The sequence below is a fragment of the Opisthocomus hoazin genome, chromosome 19 (assembly GCF_030867145.1).
Source record: "Opisthocomus hoazin isolate bOpiHoa1 chromosome 19, bOpiHoa1.hap1, whole genome shotgun sequence".
NCBI classification, from domain to species: domain Eukaryota; kingdom Metazoa; phylum Chordata; class Aves; order Opisthocomiformes; family Opisthocomidae; genus Opisthocomus; species Opisthocomus hoazin.
In genome coordinates, this window is record NC_134432.1 from 15,836,186 (window position 1) to 15,853,949 (window position 17,764).

General features: G+C 40.1%; 1 protein-coding gene across 1 annotated transcript in view; it reads left to right on the forward strand.

Annotated features, from left to right (window-relative positions):
• The window catches only part of CNTRL (centriolin), a 57,910-nt gene that overhangs the window by 34,760 nt on the left and 5,386 nt on the right, over positions 1–17,764 (forward strand). The window contains exons 29-52 of the mRNA XM_075439296.1: positions 230–383; positions 1,040–1,260; positions 1,980–2,156; positions 3,152–3,286; positions 4,223–4,368; positions 4,818–4,998; positions 5,470–5,649; positions 6,710–6,826; positions 7,261–7,405; positions 8,218–8,357; positions 8,845–9,031; positions 9,277–9,587; positions 9,911–10,119; positions 10,293–10,485; positions 10,867–10,997; positions 11,135–11,275; positions 11,388–11,514; positions 11,996–12,160; positions 12,926–13,085; positions 13,822–13,937; positions 15,028–15,245; positions 15,656–15,813; positions 16,076–16,149; positions 16,853–17,041. Of these exons, the coding sequence (XP_075295411.1) occupies positions 230–383; positions 1,040–1,260; positions 1,980–2,156; positions 3,152–3,286; positions 4,223–4,368; positions 4,818–4,998; positions 5,470–5,649; positions 6,710–6,826; positions 7,261–7,405; positions 8,218–8,357; positions 8,845–9,031; positions 9,277–9,587; positions 9,911–10,119; positions 10,293–10,485; positions 10,867–10,997; positions 11,135–11,275; positions 11,388–11,514; positions 11,996–12,160; positions 12,926–13,085; positions 13,822–13,937; positions 15,028–15,245; positions 15,656–15,813; positions 16,076–16,149; positions 16,853–17,041 (3,975 nt within the window). The remainder of the gene's footprint in view (positions 1–229; positions 384–1,039; positions 1,261–1,979; positions 2,157–3,151; positions 3,287–4,222; positions 4,369–4,817; positions 4,999–5,469; positions 5,650–6,709; positions 6,827–7,260; positions 7,406–8,217; positions 8,358–8,844; positions 9,032–9,276; positions 9,588–9,910; positions 10,120–10,292; positions 10,486–10,866; positions 10,998–11,134; positions 11,276–11,387; positions 11,515–11,995; positions 12,161–12,925; positions 13,086–13,821; positions 13,938–15,027; positions 15,246–15,655; positions 15,814–16,075; positions 16,150–16,852; positions 17,042–17,764) is intronic.

Consider the following 17,764-nt stretch of genomic DNA (forward strand, 5'->3'; position numbering starts at 1 on the left):
CAACTAACGATGCTGTTAGTCACACAGATTGCTTGCCAGTCTGGGATTTTTTTGTGGGGCATTAATGAAGAAGAACAACAAACACCCCCCAAGCACCGCAATGTATGCTGCACTTGTGACTTTTACTGCTAGTAGTGAGACACTGCAGAACTCGCCTAAAATACGGATTTGGCTTTTGTAATCTGTATTGACGTTGTCCTACTGTAACTTTTGAACTGTTAATTTACAGGCTCACATGAAAGCTCAAAAAGCGAGTAAAGAACAGCAGTTTGATGTAATGAACAAACATTATAAAAAGCTTGAGAGTCGCCTGGAGGAAATGCTCTCTAGGATTGCTAAGGAAACTGAGGAAATCAAGGACTTGGAGCGGCAGCTCACTGATGGTAAGTTTTTCTTTTTGTCTTAGAGTATTGCTTGTGTTCAGGATAACATGACAATTGAATTGAGGATTCAGTTTTGTTTATCTTTGCTTAAATCAAATACAGAATGTACAGGAAAAGGTTGAAAAACTATTCTTAACTGATCTAAAAAGAGACTGAGTAATTTTTTTGTAGTGTGTTCACCTCGCTTGTGTATGGTTGAGGAAGGCATTTTGCAGGGGCTTTTCTCTTTCTTTTTTTTTTTCCTTCCTTGGCAGGGAAGTTTTGGAAACTGACTTTATTAAGTCAGTGAACTACATTTATGTATGTATTTACTGTATACCTGGTGTATGTGACAGTAAATATCCCAGAAAATAATATGACTATAAAACCTGAAACAAAATTGATTTAGGTGTGAAGGTAGCAGATGTCACTGTAGATGGGGGGCAGGAATGCACAGAGAACTGCAGTTTCTTTTTCACTCTTCCAGTGGTCAGGTTAATATGGTAATACGGGACCCTGTAGCCTCTGAAACACAGCACAGGCATTTTCTGGTTGAGTTCCTTTTACTACGTATTCCAGCAGGTGAAAATCTGAAAGACTTAAGAAAGGCAGGTTTTTTTGTTTTGTAAATGAGTGTGGTGTCTTAACTATCTCAATTTTGTTTTGCATTTCTGCAGGTCAAATAGCAACAAATGAAGCACTGAAACGGGATTTAGAAAGTATTATCATTGGATTACAGCAATACCTGGAAAGCATTAAGTGTCAGGCAAAACAGGCCAATGATGAATGTAAGGAGTTGCAGAAGGATAAAGAATCTTTGCTACAAAGATTGGCAGATCTAGAGGAGGAAAGAAACAACCTGGAAATAGTTGCCATGGATGCAGAATGTATGAGAAATGTAAGGCTTAATACTATGTTTCTTCCCCAATTCAGACACCTGAGAATAAACTTAAAAAAAACCAACCAAAACAAACAAACAAAAAAAGCAAATGACCAAATTGGGAATAGCAAAGCACAGTTTCTTGGATAAAATAACTTTTTGATGTGGTAACTTCAATTAGATGTGCCCACGTACATTAAGAACAGAGTTTGGCCTTTAAAACCAGTTGCAAGAGCCATACAGTAACTCTGTATTTTATGGAAGATGTCTCAAAACTTCAGTCTGTACCTTTCAGATGTTGCTAAAAATGTCTTTGCAGTCGATATGATAGTGAATTGCATTAGTGAAAACTGTCTGGACACGAGCTGAGGATGTGCGTGTTACTAGCTTGCGTCTGTCCTATCAGCCAATTACTTAATAAGCTCTCTTAGTATCCTGGTAAGTTTTATGTAAACCTTCATGCCAGGGACAAATGCGTATCACTTTAAGCTACACCTTTCTAATTTGAGTGTAGATTTTTGTCGTCTGTCACAGCAGTAGCAATGACCTGACCTTGTCAGGCAGTAGTAGTGCCACCTAGCTCTAATGTTCTGTGCTTAGGGTCGGTGTCTCCATTTTGATCTGTCTGCTCTCACATTGATAATGAGTTCCTGAGTAGCAGAGGAAGAAAGGCAATGTCCTGTAAGAAATCCTGGCTCTCCTGTGTACGTATTTCTAAAATGAATGTAAAATTCCAGGAAATTGCAATTCTAGAGAGTGCACTCCAAGAGCAGCGAGAAATAAATGAATCACTTAAAGATGCACAAGGGGAGATCACTGCCTATGAGGCTGAACTGGAAACCCAGCTAAGAGAGAGAGACGCTGAAGCCAGTCAGCAAAAAGAAGAATTGGAAAGACTGAAACAACTGAGCCAGGTAAGAACAGAGCTCTTGTGCTGCCAAAGGGATAATACACCCCTGGACAAGGGACAACCAAACTTTCCTTCATACCACATCTCCAGTGTTGCCTTGCAAATAATTGTTGGTTTAGGTGTGCCCCCAAATGGAAGGTGATATCGGTTAGCTAGGATTTAGCGCTCCGCACTTGAAGCAAGGCACAGATCATGTGGGGACCCTGTAGAGAATATTCACCATATTTAAAGAGAAAATAATACTCTGCATCTTCTTGGAAAGGGATAACTGCGCACACATCAAGGAAATGACACTACAGCAGTCCTGTGAAAAGTAGCAGGTGGAAGACAAAGTTTGCCTTTGCTGTTTATAGTAGAAATTGAGTTTTATAGCAAATACTTTTTTTTTTTTTTTTTTAATTTTGTAATGTATTAGAAAGCAGTAGCTTTCTGCGGGGAAAGAACGATGTGTGCTTTAATTTGCACAGTCCATTTTATCTTAGTGTTGGGGATCCTCATTTGGATTTGTGGATGATGATGATGTGCGGTAACTAGTATCTTCGTTCAGTTTCCATTCTTCAGAAATCAACGTGGTGGGTTTTTTGCACGATGTATTCCAAGTGCACGTTCCAGATTGCAGGCAGAAATGAAAATGCAAAACAGTAAAGCATGGTGTTCTGTCCCCAACCCCTCTCTTAGTTTTGATGTTTCAGGAAAAACTTGAAAGCTGTCTGTAGAACACTGATAAATCTGTCAGTTACCTGGTGGGTAGGACATGCTCATGCCAGGTCTAGATCAGAATTTACAGGACCAGCCATGATGATGATGTTTTAGGAAATACACCTGTTGCGTGTGTATGGTGATGGGTTGATCTGGGATGGTTGGGGTTGTTTTGTTGGGGTTTTTTGAGGAGGTGTTGCCATATTGTTACTGTTCTAAGAAATACAGCTGTTGCGTATTTGGGTGACAGGTTGGGCTTGGGAGTGGGGATATTAATCTGAAGGTTTTTTGTGTTTGTAGATTAAACTGTCAGCCCTGCAAGCCGCACTTGAAAAAGACAGGCAAGCACTAGAGAATGCTCTAACCAAAGCACAATTAGCAGAAGAGAAAGAACAACAAAATTACAAGCTTCTTTCTCAGTTGGAACAATTGCAGGTGAAGTATTTGTTGCCTTTAAAAAGCTACCTGATAAGCAGTATCTTTCCCTACTCCCCCAACGGAAAGTGATAAGAATTTTAAAGGATTCTGTATGTATCTTGTTTTGAAGTTAAGTTGTATTTATGACTTTGACTTTTGTTTTCTTGTCCAGAAGCATTACACCATGGTCTGTTATCTGACTATTTTAGATATTTAGATTGACCTTTGAAATATTTTCAGAGCTGCTTGGATAATAGTGGTCATTGTGAGAAGGCTGGGTTCAGTCCGTCTTTGTATCCATCAGATCCATTTTTCCTATCTCACTCACTCCTCAGAGGATACAATGACCACCAGAATAGAATAGAGTAGTTCATTTGGAAGGGACCTACAACAAACATCTAGTCCATTTGCCTGACCACTTCAGGAGGAGTTTATAAATGATCCTCACCAGACATTAGCACGATCATTTTTGCTGCAGCTTGCCAATGTGCAGAGAAGAGTTCAGGACCGTTGGGGCCAGGACAAGTGTGACTCCATGGTCTGGTGGCTGGGACAGTGTCTGCAAGTGTTCTGTCCTCTGTTACGGACAGATAGAGTGACAGGCTTCTGTAGGCTAGTGGGCTTTGCTTATGTAAAGACAGTACTTAGTTGAAGGAAAGGATAGGATCACTTTTGATCTAGCTTTAAAATACGCTTTTCAACATAAAGGAAACTGAAAGGCAAAGATTGATTGGGGTGTTCTTGGTTTGTTGTTGATACTGGTTCAGGCCACACTGAAAAAAATGTTTGGACTCTTTATTTAAGAAACAAAAAATGCCCAATGCCCCCAAAAAACCAACAACAAAAGCCCCAAAACATATCTCAGTATTAAAATTCTAGCTTCTGTCATTTGTGCATTTGTTTGCTTATGGTTGTGCAGGTGGTTTTTTTATCTGTTTGGTTTGGGTTTTTTAGGGAGACAATAATCTCCTGAAACGACACCTTGAATATCTTCAGAATCAGCTAAAGAGAGTGGTTGATAACTTAATTCATCCTGAGGAAGTCTTAGTTCGTGTAAATGAAATCAAGGAAAAGCTTCAGACAGGAGCTGGAGAGATTAAGTGAGTAAAATAAAAGCACAAGCAGTGTTAGATTTGTGCATGTGTGATTGGTAAGCACGTGAGAGCAACAAGATATATGTGCTGCATCCTACTGAGCGCAACTTGGGGCAGTTCAGACATGAAGTTCAGCACCCTGTGGTTGTTAAGAGGGACCCTCGCCTGAGCTCAGTGATTATATTACTGAGGGATTCACTGCAAGGGACAGGACAAACTCTTTCCCGCTCTTTGTCCCCAGCAGAGGAGTGGTAATAACGACAGAATGGTATAGGTAAAGTCAGGGCGAAGGTCGGTCTGTGCAGTGTAACGTGTTCAGTGCTGCACCTGAATTCATTTATGTTGGATGTCTTAAACTTGAATTATTGTATTAGGCTTCATTATTTCAGTATCTGGTATCACAATTAAAAAATCACTGTTTTTCTGTCTTGGAACCTGGATTGTTTCTCTTTCAGATGTCAGAATTCAGCTGATGTTTTAGGGAAAAGCCTTGCATATCTGCAGAAAGAATTTAATGACATCCTTGCTGATGCTAAGAGAGAAAAAGAGGAAGCGTGGGCTAGACAGAGACAATTGCAGGAAGAAATGGTATCCCAGCAGGAAAAACTGGAAGAAGTAGAGGAGAATTATAGACAGGCATGTATCAAAACAACAAAAGCAAGAGTAAGACAATTTCAGCTTAGTCTAAAACACTGTAACTTGCAGCTGGAAGATCAAGTTTCACTAGGATGTGGCTCTCCTACCCTCCATCTTCCAGAGAAGTATAATCTTACTGAAAGTAGACAAATTGAATTCATTTGCTTGTCAGAAACACATTTGACAACTTGCATTAGAGCAGGGTGCTGTTACTCGCGATGAGGAATACTAACCAGTATTAGAGTTTTGATTTTCCTGTTGTGCGCAAGTGTATGTCATGTAGTAATTTTCATTATAAAGCAACTGTATAAGTAGGTAAAAGCTTCTGAAGAGGGAAAACTCTTCTGATACAAAGTATGCTGGTAACTGCATTTCCTAAAGAGTTATTTGTATAAATCACTAAAATAGGGTGGCTTTTGGTTGAAAAATTATCTATTTCTGGCTGCTCATTGTAACTTATTTCACTTATAGGTTAAAGCTGAAAACAGGCAGAATAAGAACAAGGTCGATCAGTTAGAGAATGAAATTCAACATTTACATGAAAAAATAAAGAGCATGGAAGAAATTCAGGGCCTTGCTGATCAACAGCTCCAAGAGGCAAATGAAGAGAAAAAGACTATTCTTGCTCAACTGGAAGATTTAGAGAAAAGGGTAGGAATGAGTGAGGACAAGTCCTCGCACTGTGTTTGCTCATGAAAAGATGTAAAAACGTCTGATTTTTTTGGCTTTCTAAGATAGATCAAATACAGGAAGGAACGCAGAGGTTAAATATAACATTTTTATTTTCCTTAAATGTAATTGGTCGTCCTTGCTGTAGGTTTTTTTCCCCTGTTACTTCTATGCATACAATACAAAATGGGCCACGTGTGGGGAAGAAGTCACACCAACAGAAAGCCTTTCTTCCTTGCTGCTTTTTACTTCAAACTTATAAAACCTATTGTTTTCCTGGTTTCGGAAAAAAACAGAAGATGCCATAGCACAAATGCAGTTTGTCAGTCTAGAAAAAGAGCTGAAGGAATTAAAGAGAGCAAGCATCACTTCGGATAGACTGGCAGCCACAGAGCTCTCCACTGCTAAAAATGAGCTAAAGGCTCTTCATGGGACTGTTCTCAGAAGTAATCAAGAGCGAGCTGAGATAAATCAACATTGATAATGAATTGCTTGTATATTAGTGCTTTCCAATGCCATCATAATAAGAGCAGTCGTGGTGTTGTCTTTCGAATTCAGTTTCAAAGCTTTATTCTGAATTGTCCCGCTGTACAAGGAGCTCTTGCTTCAGACATTGTCTCACATTGAAATACAGTAGATGAGTGCCTTAGTACATTTGGGTATGGACAGGCATTCTTGCTGTGTGTTAGAAGGTGAGGGAGAGGCAAGTTTAATCTCTCATTAACTGAAAGTCAAACAATAGATAATACATTGTTATGTAAGGCAGAAAAGCAAAAGAAGCGACTATGGAAGCTTGGTCTTAGGCTTCAAATTTTTAAAACTAGAAACCATTTCTGGCTGTATACTAAGATGTCCTCTGTAGAAATACTGTAAAATTAAAGGAGAAACATTAGTTTACATAAACTTTGCCAGTTCCTGGAATTCCAGAACAGACAAGTGCTGATACTTCTTATTAGTTAGCTTTTCACAAAGCTGCATGAGACATCTGCAAGCTTGTGAAGTATTTTGCAAACTAAAGCTCAAACTAAAATTTCAATTTTAGGAGACTGAGGAAGCCGAAGAGTTTTGCGCTGAGGCAGCTCGTGCAGCTCAGGATCTTGCCAGAGCAGAAGCAGAAATAGAGTTGTTACAACAGCTCCTCAAAGAGAAGGAAGAACAAGTAGGTCGCAGATCTGTTTGCTCTGTATTATGTGAGGAGGATAAAATCCTTAGATGTGTTCAGTTCAGTGACTTTCTGAAAATGCGTTATGCAGAAGTGTCTGCCCTGCTCTTTTTGCTCAGGTTTTCCATACTCGGAATGCTCTTTCCTCCACTGACGTCTGCCAAAGAACAAAATGAAAACCTCGCTGACAAAAGTAGCTGACTTTTAAGGAAAACTATCACTTGTTCGCTAAAATGCCTTAGTGTGGCTATGTCTGTCAGCCTCGGTCATGTGAGGGGATGAGAGGAACAGTTTTGTTGCATCAAAGTGGTACAGGCGCTTTGCTGAATTAGCATTTTAGTAGGGATGGATAGGCATGTTTGAAAAAGTTTTAGCACAGTCGAATTTAAACTGAAGTGCTTTGCTTTGATTTAAACTTATGTTTTCAATAGTTTCAGCATGAAATGGAGAAAGCTGGGGAGAACGCTGGTGCGTCAAGCTCTCGGAAGTTTGAAATTGATAAACTAAATGAAGTAATAGAACAACAAAAAGCAGAAATTGACCGATTAAGATGGTTGTTGGATAGCATTGGGACAGGTAATCTCTCTTTTCTCTTCATTTCTTGCGGATAAGCATGGATGCAGAAGACTTCACTTTCTCTTCCGTATTTCTCGCTGTTTGATCTAAGAAGCTGTTCAGAGCTCTGGAAGTTTATTCTGGGAGAAGAAACTGTTCAGGATGCCTTCGGGTACAGTTCCTATACAGGATACACTCAGTCCTTAAATCCCTGTGCTTCAGTGGATTCTCTGTATCCTTGTAGATGAAGCAAACAGTGAGACAGAATGCAGTTACGTGGAGTGCGTGGGTCGTTCCTTCTCCAAATACGAAGAATGGAGAAAATGGCTGGTTAAGGGCCAGCAGCGGCACGAGCTCTTTGGGGTTTCTAGCTTTGCCAGCTGACGTGCCATGTGACTTTTGGAAACGTAGTGAAGTTCTGCCTGAGGCTGAAAATCAGACTGACAGTGTGTTAGTTTTCATTAGCTGGTACTACCAGCACTTTTTACAGCTATTCAGAAAACACTAATTGTGTTATGCATTCAGTTTATACTGCTCTAGAACACTGTCAGAGACCTATATGTAAGGAAAACCAAGCATCAGTTACCTGTATATGAACTTGTATTTCTGCAGTCTTAAAATGACAAACTTGCAAGGGCCAGCGTCTATCTACATCACTACATAATCACATGTATTTTGTTTCTCTTGGCAGTTCATGTTTTAAATATGGTTTCAGATTAACAGGATAACAATGAGGGAAAAGCTTTAAACTGTTACTTTAATTAAAGCTGAATGCAGTATTTATGACTTAATTATTTGCCCTGTATGCCTGTAAAACTGTGATTACTTTACAGGTAACCAAGATGAAATGGACAACTTACAGGAAGAAACTGCAGCACTCGAAAATGTACTTTCATACCAGAATGATTACATCACCAGTTTAGCAGATCCGTTGAAAAGAAGGGGATACTGGTATTACATGCCATCATCGCAGGTCAGAAAAATAAAAATCCTATTATGTGTAAAGCAATTTGATATGGGAAAGTCCATTATAAACTTGCTAAGTCTGGGAGGACCTTAAAAAAAATTACTGGCTGACATATAAGAGAAATACTGAAACAACATACACAAATATTCCCTGATAGAGCTTATCACTGTGTAGTAACAGGAATCCAGTGTAAGTAAAATCTGTAGACAGCTATTCAAAATGTCGTACTGGAAATTAATTTAGGTCCAGATTTAAAAGGGGACATTACAGACAAGCATTTGTTGTAAAACAGCGTTTGTCTGCATTTAAGAGAAATTCTGTTAAAATATATTTAGTGTTCTCTTTAAAGCAGCGTCATGCTTTGAAGTGCAAGAAAGCAGAGTATGTGTAGCCTGTTCTTGAAAAATCAGTGCTTTTATCTGTCTACAACAAATACAGTATTTTACATGACTTGTTATTTCTAGATTAACGCATACCGTTTTTTTTTTTTTAGGTTTCCACTCCTGCTTCCCGCAGCACAAAAAATTCTGGAGTTTCTTTACTGTGTTCTGGCACATCCCCACTCAGAAGAGGGTGTGGCCAGGACAGGCAGTGCAGGAAGGAAGATTTGTGCAGTCAAGGAGGATGCTGCGTTTATTCACCAATCGGAAATAGGTTGTACAGAACTAATTCTGGTAAAGGTAAGTCAGTCTCGTGGTCTCAGAATGCTTAGGAGCATCCAAAAGATGGACTGGCTTAGAGTTCATAGTGAATTTTTATGTGCCTGAGTGAACTACAAATGTTTATTACTGTTGAACTCATTATTCAGTTTAGGCAGCATTTGTTACGTTTTTGTACATGATCTAGAATTCAAAATGTGCATTTGAAGAATATCTTTTACTGAAAAAGTGATTAAAAATAACTTTTTTTTTTTTTTTTTTTAAAGATAGAAGAGTGAAAGAAGATAGTGAAGAAAACAAAGAAACTCGTGTTCCCAAAGACCCTCCCTTTGTACCACCACCTGGTACAGTTATTTACACAGTCCTTCCAGATGGTGCCCCTGTACCTCAGGGAACTGTGCTTTATGGCCCTCCTCCTCCTGCAGCAAGCGGAGTTCCGATTGCTCCTGGATCTGTTATCTATGGCCCACCTCCGGTGGGAGCCCAGGTTGTTTATGGCCCTCTTCCTCCAAACTTCACGGTCCCGCTCGTTCCTGTTGGAGTGCTTCACTGCAATGTGCCTGAACATCATGATTTGGTAAGACACAGAGCTGTAAGCTGCAGGTTTAACCAGAGGCAACTGACTTGTGAATGGATTAGGAGCATCTTTGAACCTACCCTTTCTGAAACAAAAAACCACCCAAAACCTCATTGTCACAGATTAGATTAGGCTGGTGTTTTGTGGGGGCGCGGGGGAAAGTCTATGCTAGTAAGGTTCTGGATCTGAGAGAGTTTGCCAATAAGAACGCTCTGTCTTAGTGCTAATAGTGTGGTCTTTGCTATCTGTAGCTGCTCCCGTGTCTCAAGAGGACTGAAATGGAAAATAGGTCTTGATTTTGTTGTTCTATTTCCTGTATGTAGGAGAGTGAAGTCTCAAGGCTAGAAGACACTGTGTATTATTTAAAGTCTCAGAAATACAAAGATAAAGAGTCAGAGGCAGCTGAGCAGAAATGCAAAAAAGAGGTGGAAAAATTGCATCAAAACTTTGAAGAACTCCTGCATGAAAGAGAAGAGTTGGAACACAAAATAGCAGAGCTACGAAGAGCAGCTGAGAAACATAACAAACGCAAGTAAGAATACTGCACTAGAATGCATTTAAAGTAAGCATGTGGAAATACTGAACCTTTTTTCCAATAAAAGTCACTTTTGACTTGTTTACAATCAATGTAAATGGACTAGAACTTCAAGAGGCTCTGGGCCTCTGGCATTTTGTATTTTAATTCCGTGTCTTCTGACCTTTTAGGGACTTTACTGAAGGGTATACTGGCAACCTTATTGCAGAACTGCAGTTAGAAAAGTCTCTTAAACATCATGAAGATATTGCAGATAAAATTGAATGTCTAGAGAAGACTCTGCTGAAGCGACGAGCAGAGCTTAGAGAGGCAGATAGGCTACTTTCAGAAGCTGAAGTGGAACTTGAGAGCACACGGGGGAAAGTAAGTAAAGCCATAACTCTTAAGTGCAGAAGAAGTTGTGTGTTGGGTTAAGATTGTTTTAAGCAGAGGATTTTTGTTTGTCTAAGCAGTTTATTTTCACTTGGATAACCTGAAGCCTCTTAAAATAATTCTGTTCAAAAATAAGTTGTGGTATAACCTGTGCTAAAAGAAAATGTTTCAGTCCTTGCCAGAGAGGAGGAAGCTTTTCTGCTCTGGACAAGAGAGGAGAAAAGGTTCTATTTCATAGTACACAGAGAGAGAAGGCTTAGGTGGAATATTCAAGCCAGGAGGTCATCTTTAGACAATTAACCTGCAGATTATCTATGTGGAAAGCATAAGCTGGGAATGTATTGTCTCAATAATCTTCAATTTTTGCTCTAGACTAAAGACACTGTTCAAAAGTACAATCGTGCCAAACAGCGTTTGTCCCGTACTGAAACCGAGGCAAAGGAGCTAGAGCGAAGGGCTCGGGAAATGGCCGTTGAACTTGTGAAAGCAGAACGGCAATTAAGGTACACTTAATTTGTATCAAATTTGTATCAAATGGGGATCAAGAGAAGAACAAGGTTCTTTCAAATACAGAAATAGTGCTTTTGGAGAGGGAGAGCTGTTAAAATGTTAATATGAAAAGGCATACGTGCCTCTTTAGGTTATTACAGACAGATACAAGGGACTTGGAACAGTGTAAGAGGGAACAAGAAGGTGTTTTGGAGGAAATCAACAAAATGGTGGCTGCAAGGGACTCTGAGTTCCAGTCGTTAAACCAGAAGGTAGAAGTGCTAACTGAAAGGTAAGTCTTCTTAATTTACCATAAACCATATTAGATAAAGATGTCTTCCTCAAAGTTACTGGCTAAGGCATTTGTGTTTCTTCTGAGTCATGTTTTTAATCCTCACTGTCAGTCTTCAGAAGCTTCAAGGAGATATTAAAGTTGCAGAAGGTAATAAAGAACATCACCTCCAGATCCTTAGAGAAGCAGAAAACCTTCTTCAAGGCAAGAAAGCTGAACTGGAAAGATTAAAAGATCAGGTAAGAGCTATTAACTCTGCGTTATCAGTTTTGTTGGTTTTGAGATAACTGAAAGCTGAGAAGAGTCTTAAGTTCTGAACTGCCTTGTCTGAAGAATTAGGTTCTTCAGTTTATTTTAATATTGGTGACTTGAATTCTCCTTGGTTTGTCTCCTAATAAGTATGATCCCAATCCTGCTGGCGTTTCTGCATAATAAGTATTACTGCAGAGTTCTCTGTGGCAATTCTTACTGCATTTCAGAATAACAGACTGAACTCTCTGAGGTGCGGGACTGCACTGTCCAGATCAGAACTTAGCCTTTAGTATTGGCTATATGCAGGTTTAGCAAGTGAAGCTCATTGCTCTGATGGGATCCTTGTGTGTTACGCAGTTCAGATAAATCTCTGGCAGGGAACAGTGTACTGTGCTTGTTCGTGTACATGTGTGTAGCTACAAAAATAAAACCCTTAGATGCTTCTTCTGTTAAACTTCTACATTGTAGATAATTGCTCAGCAACAAGAGTTCCTGTTTCTGGAGCAACAGTTAAATCAAAGGAAGGAAGATCTCCGTGTCCTTCAAGACTCTATTTCTCAAAAGAAGGGTGAATTTGAAGAAGCTCTTCGAGATGGAGAGACTGAAGCAAATGAAAAACTACGCCAAATCAGAGTAACTTTTCCGAATGAGTTTTCAATTAATTATAGCTACGAAGAACAGCAAAAGAACAGAAGTATCAAAAACATCCCATAAAGTGTCCACAAAATCAGTTTTGCTTTCTACAACCACCTACAACCCACTGAAAAACAGAACAAGCGAGTTTACAGTTTTGTGTGACTGAGAGCTTGTTCCAGATGCACAAATAATGAGTAGAACTGCTTAGTTCAATAATACTTAGAGAATTGGTCCCTTGAGAATGAAATTATATTAAATAGAAGACTCTGAACGACTTACTGTTGCTGAGACAAGCAGCTGCTAGAGCAAATCGGTCTGCTCAGTGTGGGTAAAACACGAGAAAGCTGGCGTGAGTCAGCTGTCTGTCTCCATCCCCATTCACTTAGGAAGGATTCTGTACTTCCTTCCTTTCTTTCTGAGATAAAAACAACGTATCAGGGTTTTATTTTTTCTGGGGGCTTTTTGTCTGACTTCTGTTTTAAGGCCTACCTGTTGTTCACTTGAGTGAGTGTTCTGGTGAGACTTGTAGATCAAAATATTGGCAAGATTACTACTTCAAATTGTAAACACGGCTTTAAATATGACATAATTTTTGTTTGTTTACACCATTAACTGTAACTGTAAACTCTGGAATTAAATTGACCAGAATATTGGTGACAGAGTTTTGAAATTTTAGAAATATTTAGAACTTCTATTTAAAGGAGAACTTTTTTTAAAATGGCAAATAGTGGCATTCCTTGTGACACTGATGTATTTCCACAGGAAATAAAACTACTTCTGGAAGAGCTTAATGCTGAGAGGAAAGAACTGGATGTCCAGATTAATGAGAAAAGAGCACAGCTTTCCTTCATAAAGAAGGATATTGGAAAAGGGGAAGAAAATCTCCACGAAATACTTGGGCAAATTACCAAGCACAAGATAGGTTTGTCCCTGGCTTTACCAGATCGTATTTTGTGCAGGTTGGAAAGAAACACACTCTGGCTCTTGGTTGTACATCGCTGCAGTCTTCTGTTCCTCAGTCCTTTTGAAATACTGTGAACGACTGCAGAGGAAGAGTTCCCTGTAATTCTGGTAGTTCCTACAGAGCTGACAGATACCCTTTGCTTAAGTTGAGACAGTGCTTCGTGCTGCTTTGTATTTGAGGTGGCAGTTTTTTGTGCCAGAGGGAAAAGTGAACAAACCTTCTGTCGGGACTGGTCAGTTAAGCTCACACTCGAGCACTGTGTGGTTAGGAGACATTAGCTAATGGTGCTGCTTTCACAGAAGAAGAATTACACACTGGGGTATGTGGGGAAATGGAAGAATCTCCTTCCAAGCAGTTATGTTGTGGCAGCTTGTGGAAAGTATAGCAGCAGCAGTCTGCAACTTCTGTACTTTTTCTGAAATACTTCCTTTCATGGTTTGTCAGTCAGATACTCTGTCCCGCAGTAACTCCCTAGGGAGCAGGAAGAGCAGGAGACCTAGGGACCTGCAGCTTGCTGGTCAGACGGCATCAGGTACAACACCTGGGGTGTCTGACACAGCAATAGAAAACGTGAGGAGTTTTTACAGGGATGATACCAATATAGTAACTCTTAATTTTTCCTTGGTGCCTTTTTTTTGCAAATAGAATGCACTTGATGTGCTTGTAATAACCTCTTATTTCTTTATCTTACCAGAACTGAAACATGCACTGGAAATGCTGGAGCTTGAAAATAAGGATCTTCAAGGTCTGAAAGTACAACATGACCGAAAGGTCAATGAGCTAGAAAAGACTCAGGTTGCAGTTCTAGAAGTAAGTATTTTTTTCTACAGCTAATACAGTAACTGGAAGAAGAGATCTGCATATTCTGTGCTTCTGTTAAAATCTGGGTAACAGGGTCTCTACAGTCTTAAATCAATTGGTTTCTAGTCTGATTTCAGCTTATCATAGAGAAGTCTTAAGTCGGCGTAGGGCCTTTAAAATAACGGGGTTTTTTGGTGCATATGAGGGAGAGCGGGCAAAAAGACAGAACGCTCTTCTGTGGCTGTAGAATGACGAACACTGTTTCCTTAGCATTAGCTTCCAGAGTCTTTTTATCTGGATTCTGTCTGTGTCCTCACTTGCAAAGAGTAAGTATGGAAAACAGTTTACTAACTCAGCTGGATGATCTTCTCTACCATTTAAAAAGGTATTCTAGCTCAGCTAGTCTCTTGTGGTTTTGATGAATACAGACAGACGTTCAATTTCACTACCAGTAGGCAGGAGACCAGCAGCAGTCTCATAGTAGCTACAGCATTATTAGGTCGGAGTATGGGATAGCCTTTGTTTACTCAGTTGTGCAATTCTAGAAAATTTAACATGCGTTTGCTAAGAGAGTGTTTATTATCATATATAAGCAGTCATTACCGGCTACTTACTTTTAAAAAGACTCTCCCTCTTTGCTCTGTACTGCTTCTGCGAAGGACAGGGAAAAGAAGGGACTAGTCAATATGCTTGGTACCTTTAAACGTGGTAATAGAAAGTGGTCACCTTGCTGCAGTACCTGAGCACCTCGCAGCCCTTAGGGTGGTCATTCTCTCAAAATCCCTGCCGTGAAGGGATGTGCTGCTCGCATGGATGGGGGGAAAATGGTGGCTGAACTCTGATGTAACAAAGAATTGCACCCCTGTCTTCCAGTCCTCGTGCTTGTATTCTTCAAAACCTTCATCATAAAATACACTCAAATTAGTCTGGCACTTGAAGCAGTTATCCCTGTTACAATGCAGTAGCTATCGAGGGTACTCTAGCCTGCATATGAGCTCTCCAAAGGAAAACTGTTTAAACTGCTGCAGCTAAAGATTTTAATAGCTTGTTCTGCTCCTTGACTGTACATATTTGTTGTTCACCATGTCTTCTTTTGTAGGAGAAGTTAAAATTGGAGAATACTGAGAGATTATTCCAGTGTCAGCAACGGGAAGTAGATTGGCAGGAACAACTACTTCAGAAAGGCCGTCAAGAAAATGAACATCTGGTTTCTCAAATGCGCACTCTGCAAAACAATATTGAGTCTTTGAATAAAGAAAAGGAAAAGCTTGAAGACGACTGTCAGAGTTTGGAAAAGAAGTTGTCACAAACCAGAAGGTGGGGGGGAATATTTTTTTCTGTAAAGATCACAAGTGATGGGACGTGTCTTGAATGTCTGTCTGTCATAATTAACAACAGAGCTATACTTTTGAGGTGCCCAATTACACAGAATGTGCTGTTTCTTACATCCCGTGGAGGCTTTAGTTTAAGCATGTCTACAGCAGACTTACAGAAAATACTCAGCAATGAAGCTGATGAATGCAACAGCATTTGTTATATCACGGCAGTGCGATCAGAAATGTTAAGAAAAGCAAAATGCTCAGTCTTGGAACAGGACAGCTGTCTTGCTCTCATGACTACTAGCTAGCATCCCCTTGAGCTGAGAAAACTTGCTGAAGTGCAGCTGTTCTTTAGAGTCCTCACCAAGTACCTCCAACAAACCGAGAATACGTATTCACATTTTACAGAGACTTAACTGCTGCTGAAGACAGCAGCAGAACTGCATTGTCCAATGTGGAAAAAATGGAATTGGATGTTACAAACCTGCAGCAGGAGGTAGATCTACTGAACAAACAGAAAAAATCACTGGATGGAGACATTATCGTTGTGCAGAAGGATCTTCAAGGTAAAGATCAATTTTTGGTTTTAAACTGTAATACATTTTAAGGAGATTGTGTTAAAAGACACGCTGTAACTGTACTGTATGGTATTAAATATCCAACATGCTCAGATACCTACAGGCAGAAAGTATTTACCATGTAGAAAAGATGGAAATTGTAGAACCTGTTTTTCTATTATTTAGTCTTCATTTATGAGAAGAGATAATTGATTTGTATAGGTATTTCAGATTGCTGATTGAAAATCTCTGTTGCCAAATATTTTTCTAGAAAAAAAGGAAGAACTAGAAACACTGAAAGGAGAACTAAATGACTCCAGGCAACAACTTCAGCTGGTAGAACAGGTTAGTTTTGGTGAAATATGTATTTACTGTCCTGGAGTGAGTAGACTGCTGCACCGAAACGAGGGGAGTCACTTCTCGCAACAACTGCCGGCCCATCACCTGCTTTTCATCGGGGCACGCTGGCTCAAAATCGGGCACTTGCAGAGCTAATAAGCAATGCCTAGTTTACTGCCTTGTCCCTTGCTGGGTTTGGAGGATTTGGGCTGTGCTACGTCTGTACCTAACCGAATGAGATTTCTGGTTTGGGTTTGCTGTTCAAGTGGCAACTGTGATGGCTGATGACTCTCCTGGTCAGACTGCTACTAAAACGTTGGAGTATGTGGCTTGGTTTGGTTTGGGGTTGTTTGGTTTGGTGGGGGGTTCGGGTTTTCTTTGTGGATTTGTTTCGGATTGAATTTCTCTTCTCTCTAGAAAACAATCCAGACACAGAGGCAAAATCACCCTGATTTATTGTTTTCTATGAAGAAGATAGTGGGTTGGGTTTTCTTCTATTTTTTTTTTTTTTTAAAAAACAGCATCTTCCAGCTTTTTGTCTTGTGGTTCCTGTTGTGTTAATTCACCCAGTGGCTGGTTTCAACAGAAGGTAATCTTTGCTGTGGTTAGGGGTGATCAGTTCTGTTCTTTCAAATCCAGGCCTTTCGTCCAGAGACCTGTTTCTCTTACCAGCTAGTTATGTCACTTGATTTTATGTTTTATATTGCAGGATTTGGAAAATCATAAAAGGCATCAGGATGAGTTGCTTAGAGAGCAGGCAGCCCTGAGAGAAGATATCCTAGAGTATTTAAAGAAACATGAGGATTGTCAAGAGAGACAGAAAAAGAGAGAGAACCAATTGCAGCAGCTCGAGAAAGAGATTGAAGAGAGAGAAACAGAAGTAGCCAAACAAGAAGCGGTAATGAGCCTGCTGACTTGCCTCCTCACTTTTGCCTGACCCTGAAAAGTAACGCAGGCCAAAACGTTTTGGGTGCAAGTTTACAAATAATCTACTAGTGCTTTAAGAACCAGGAACCCTCATTTTTAGAGGAATAGCAGTCAACACAAAGCTTCAACAGTCAGTTATGTTTTAGTGAAAACTAGCGTGTCACAACAAAACTAGTGTGTCTTCCTTCGTGGCAGGGTCACCTTGCACTGAACTGGTAACAGCACTGGAGTGAAACCAGCAGTGACCCCCGAGGGCGGGAAGGGCTGGCGTGGAGGGAGGCACTGTGCGGTGCTGTGGCCTGGCTGCTGCTGGAGCCCAGCCGGGCCAGGGGATGGGCCAGCGCGGATTATTCTCTGTCACTCTGATTTGTCAGCCGCCAAGATACAGCTGCTGGGCATAGTTCAGAGAACTTCTTCCCGTGCTGTTGATTTCTCTTGGGAGACCAGCAAACTATGTAGAGTACCTGAAACGGATTTCAAGTGAAACTAATCAAAACTTCACTCCAGCTACAGTCCATAATTCTAAAACTACGCAGAAAAAATGCCAGGGCTTTTCTTACCCTGAAGTTTCTTTGTGATTTTGAGTGGATCACTGTTGGCAGCTAGCTTTTGTTCTTCTCTTCTGCAGTATTTCTGTGCAAAGCCCATCAGCCGTTAAAGAAAATTAGTGTTTAATCTTGTATTCTTGTAGTAA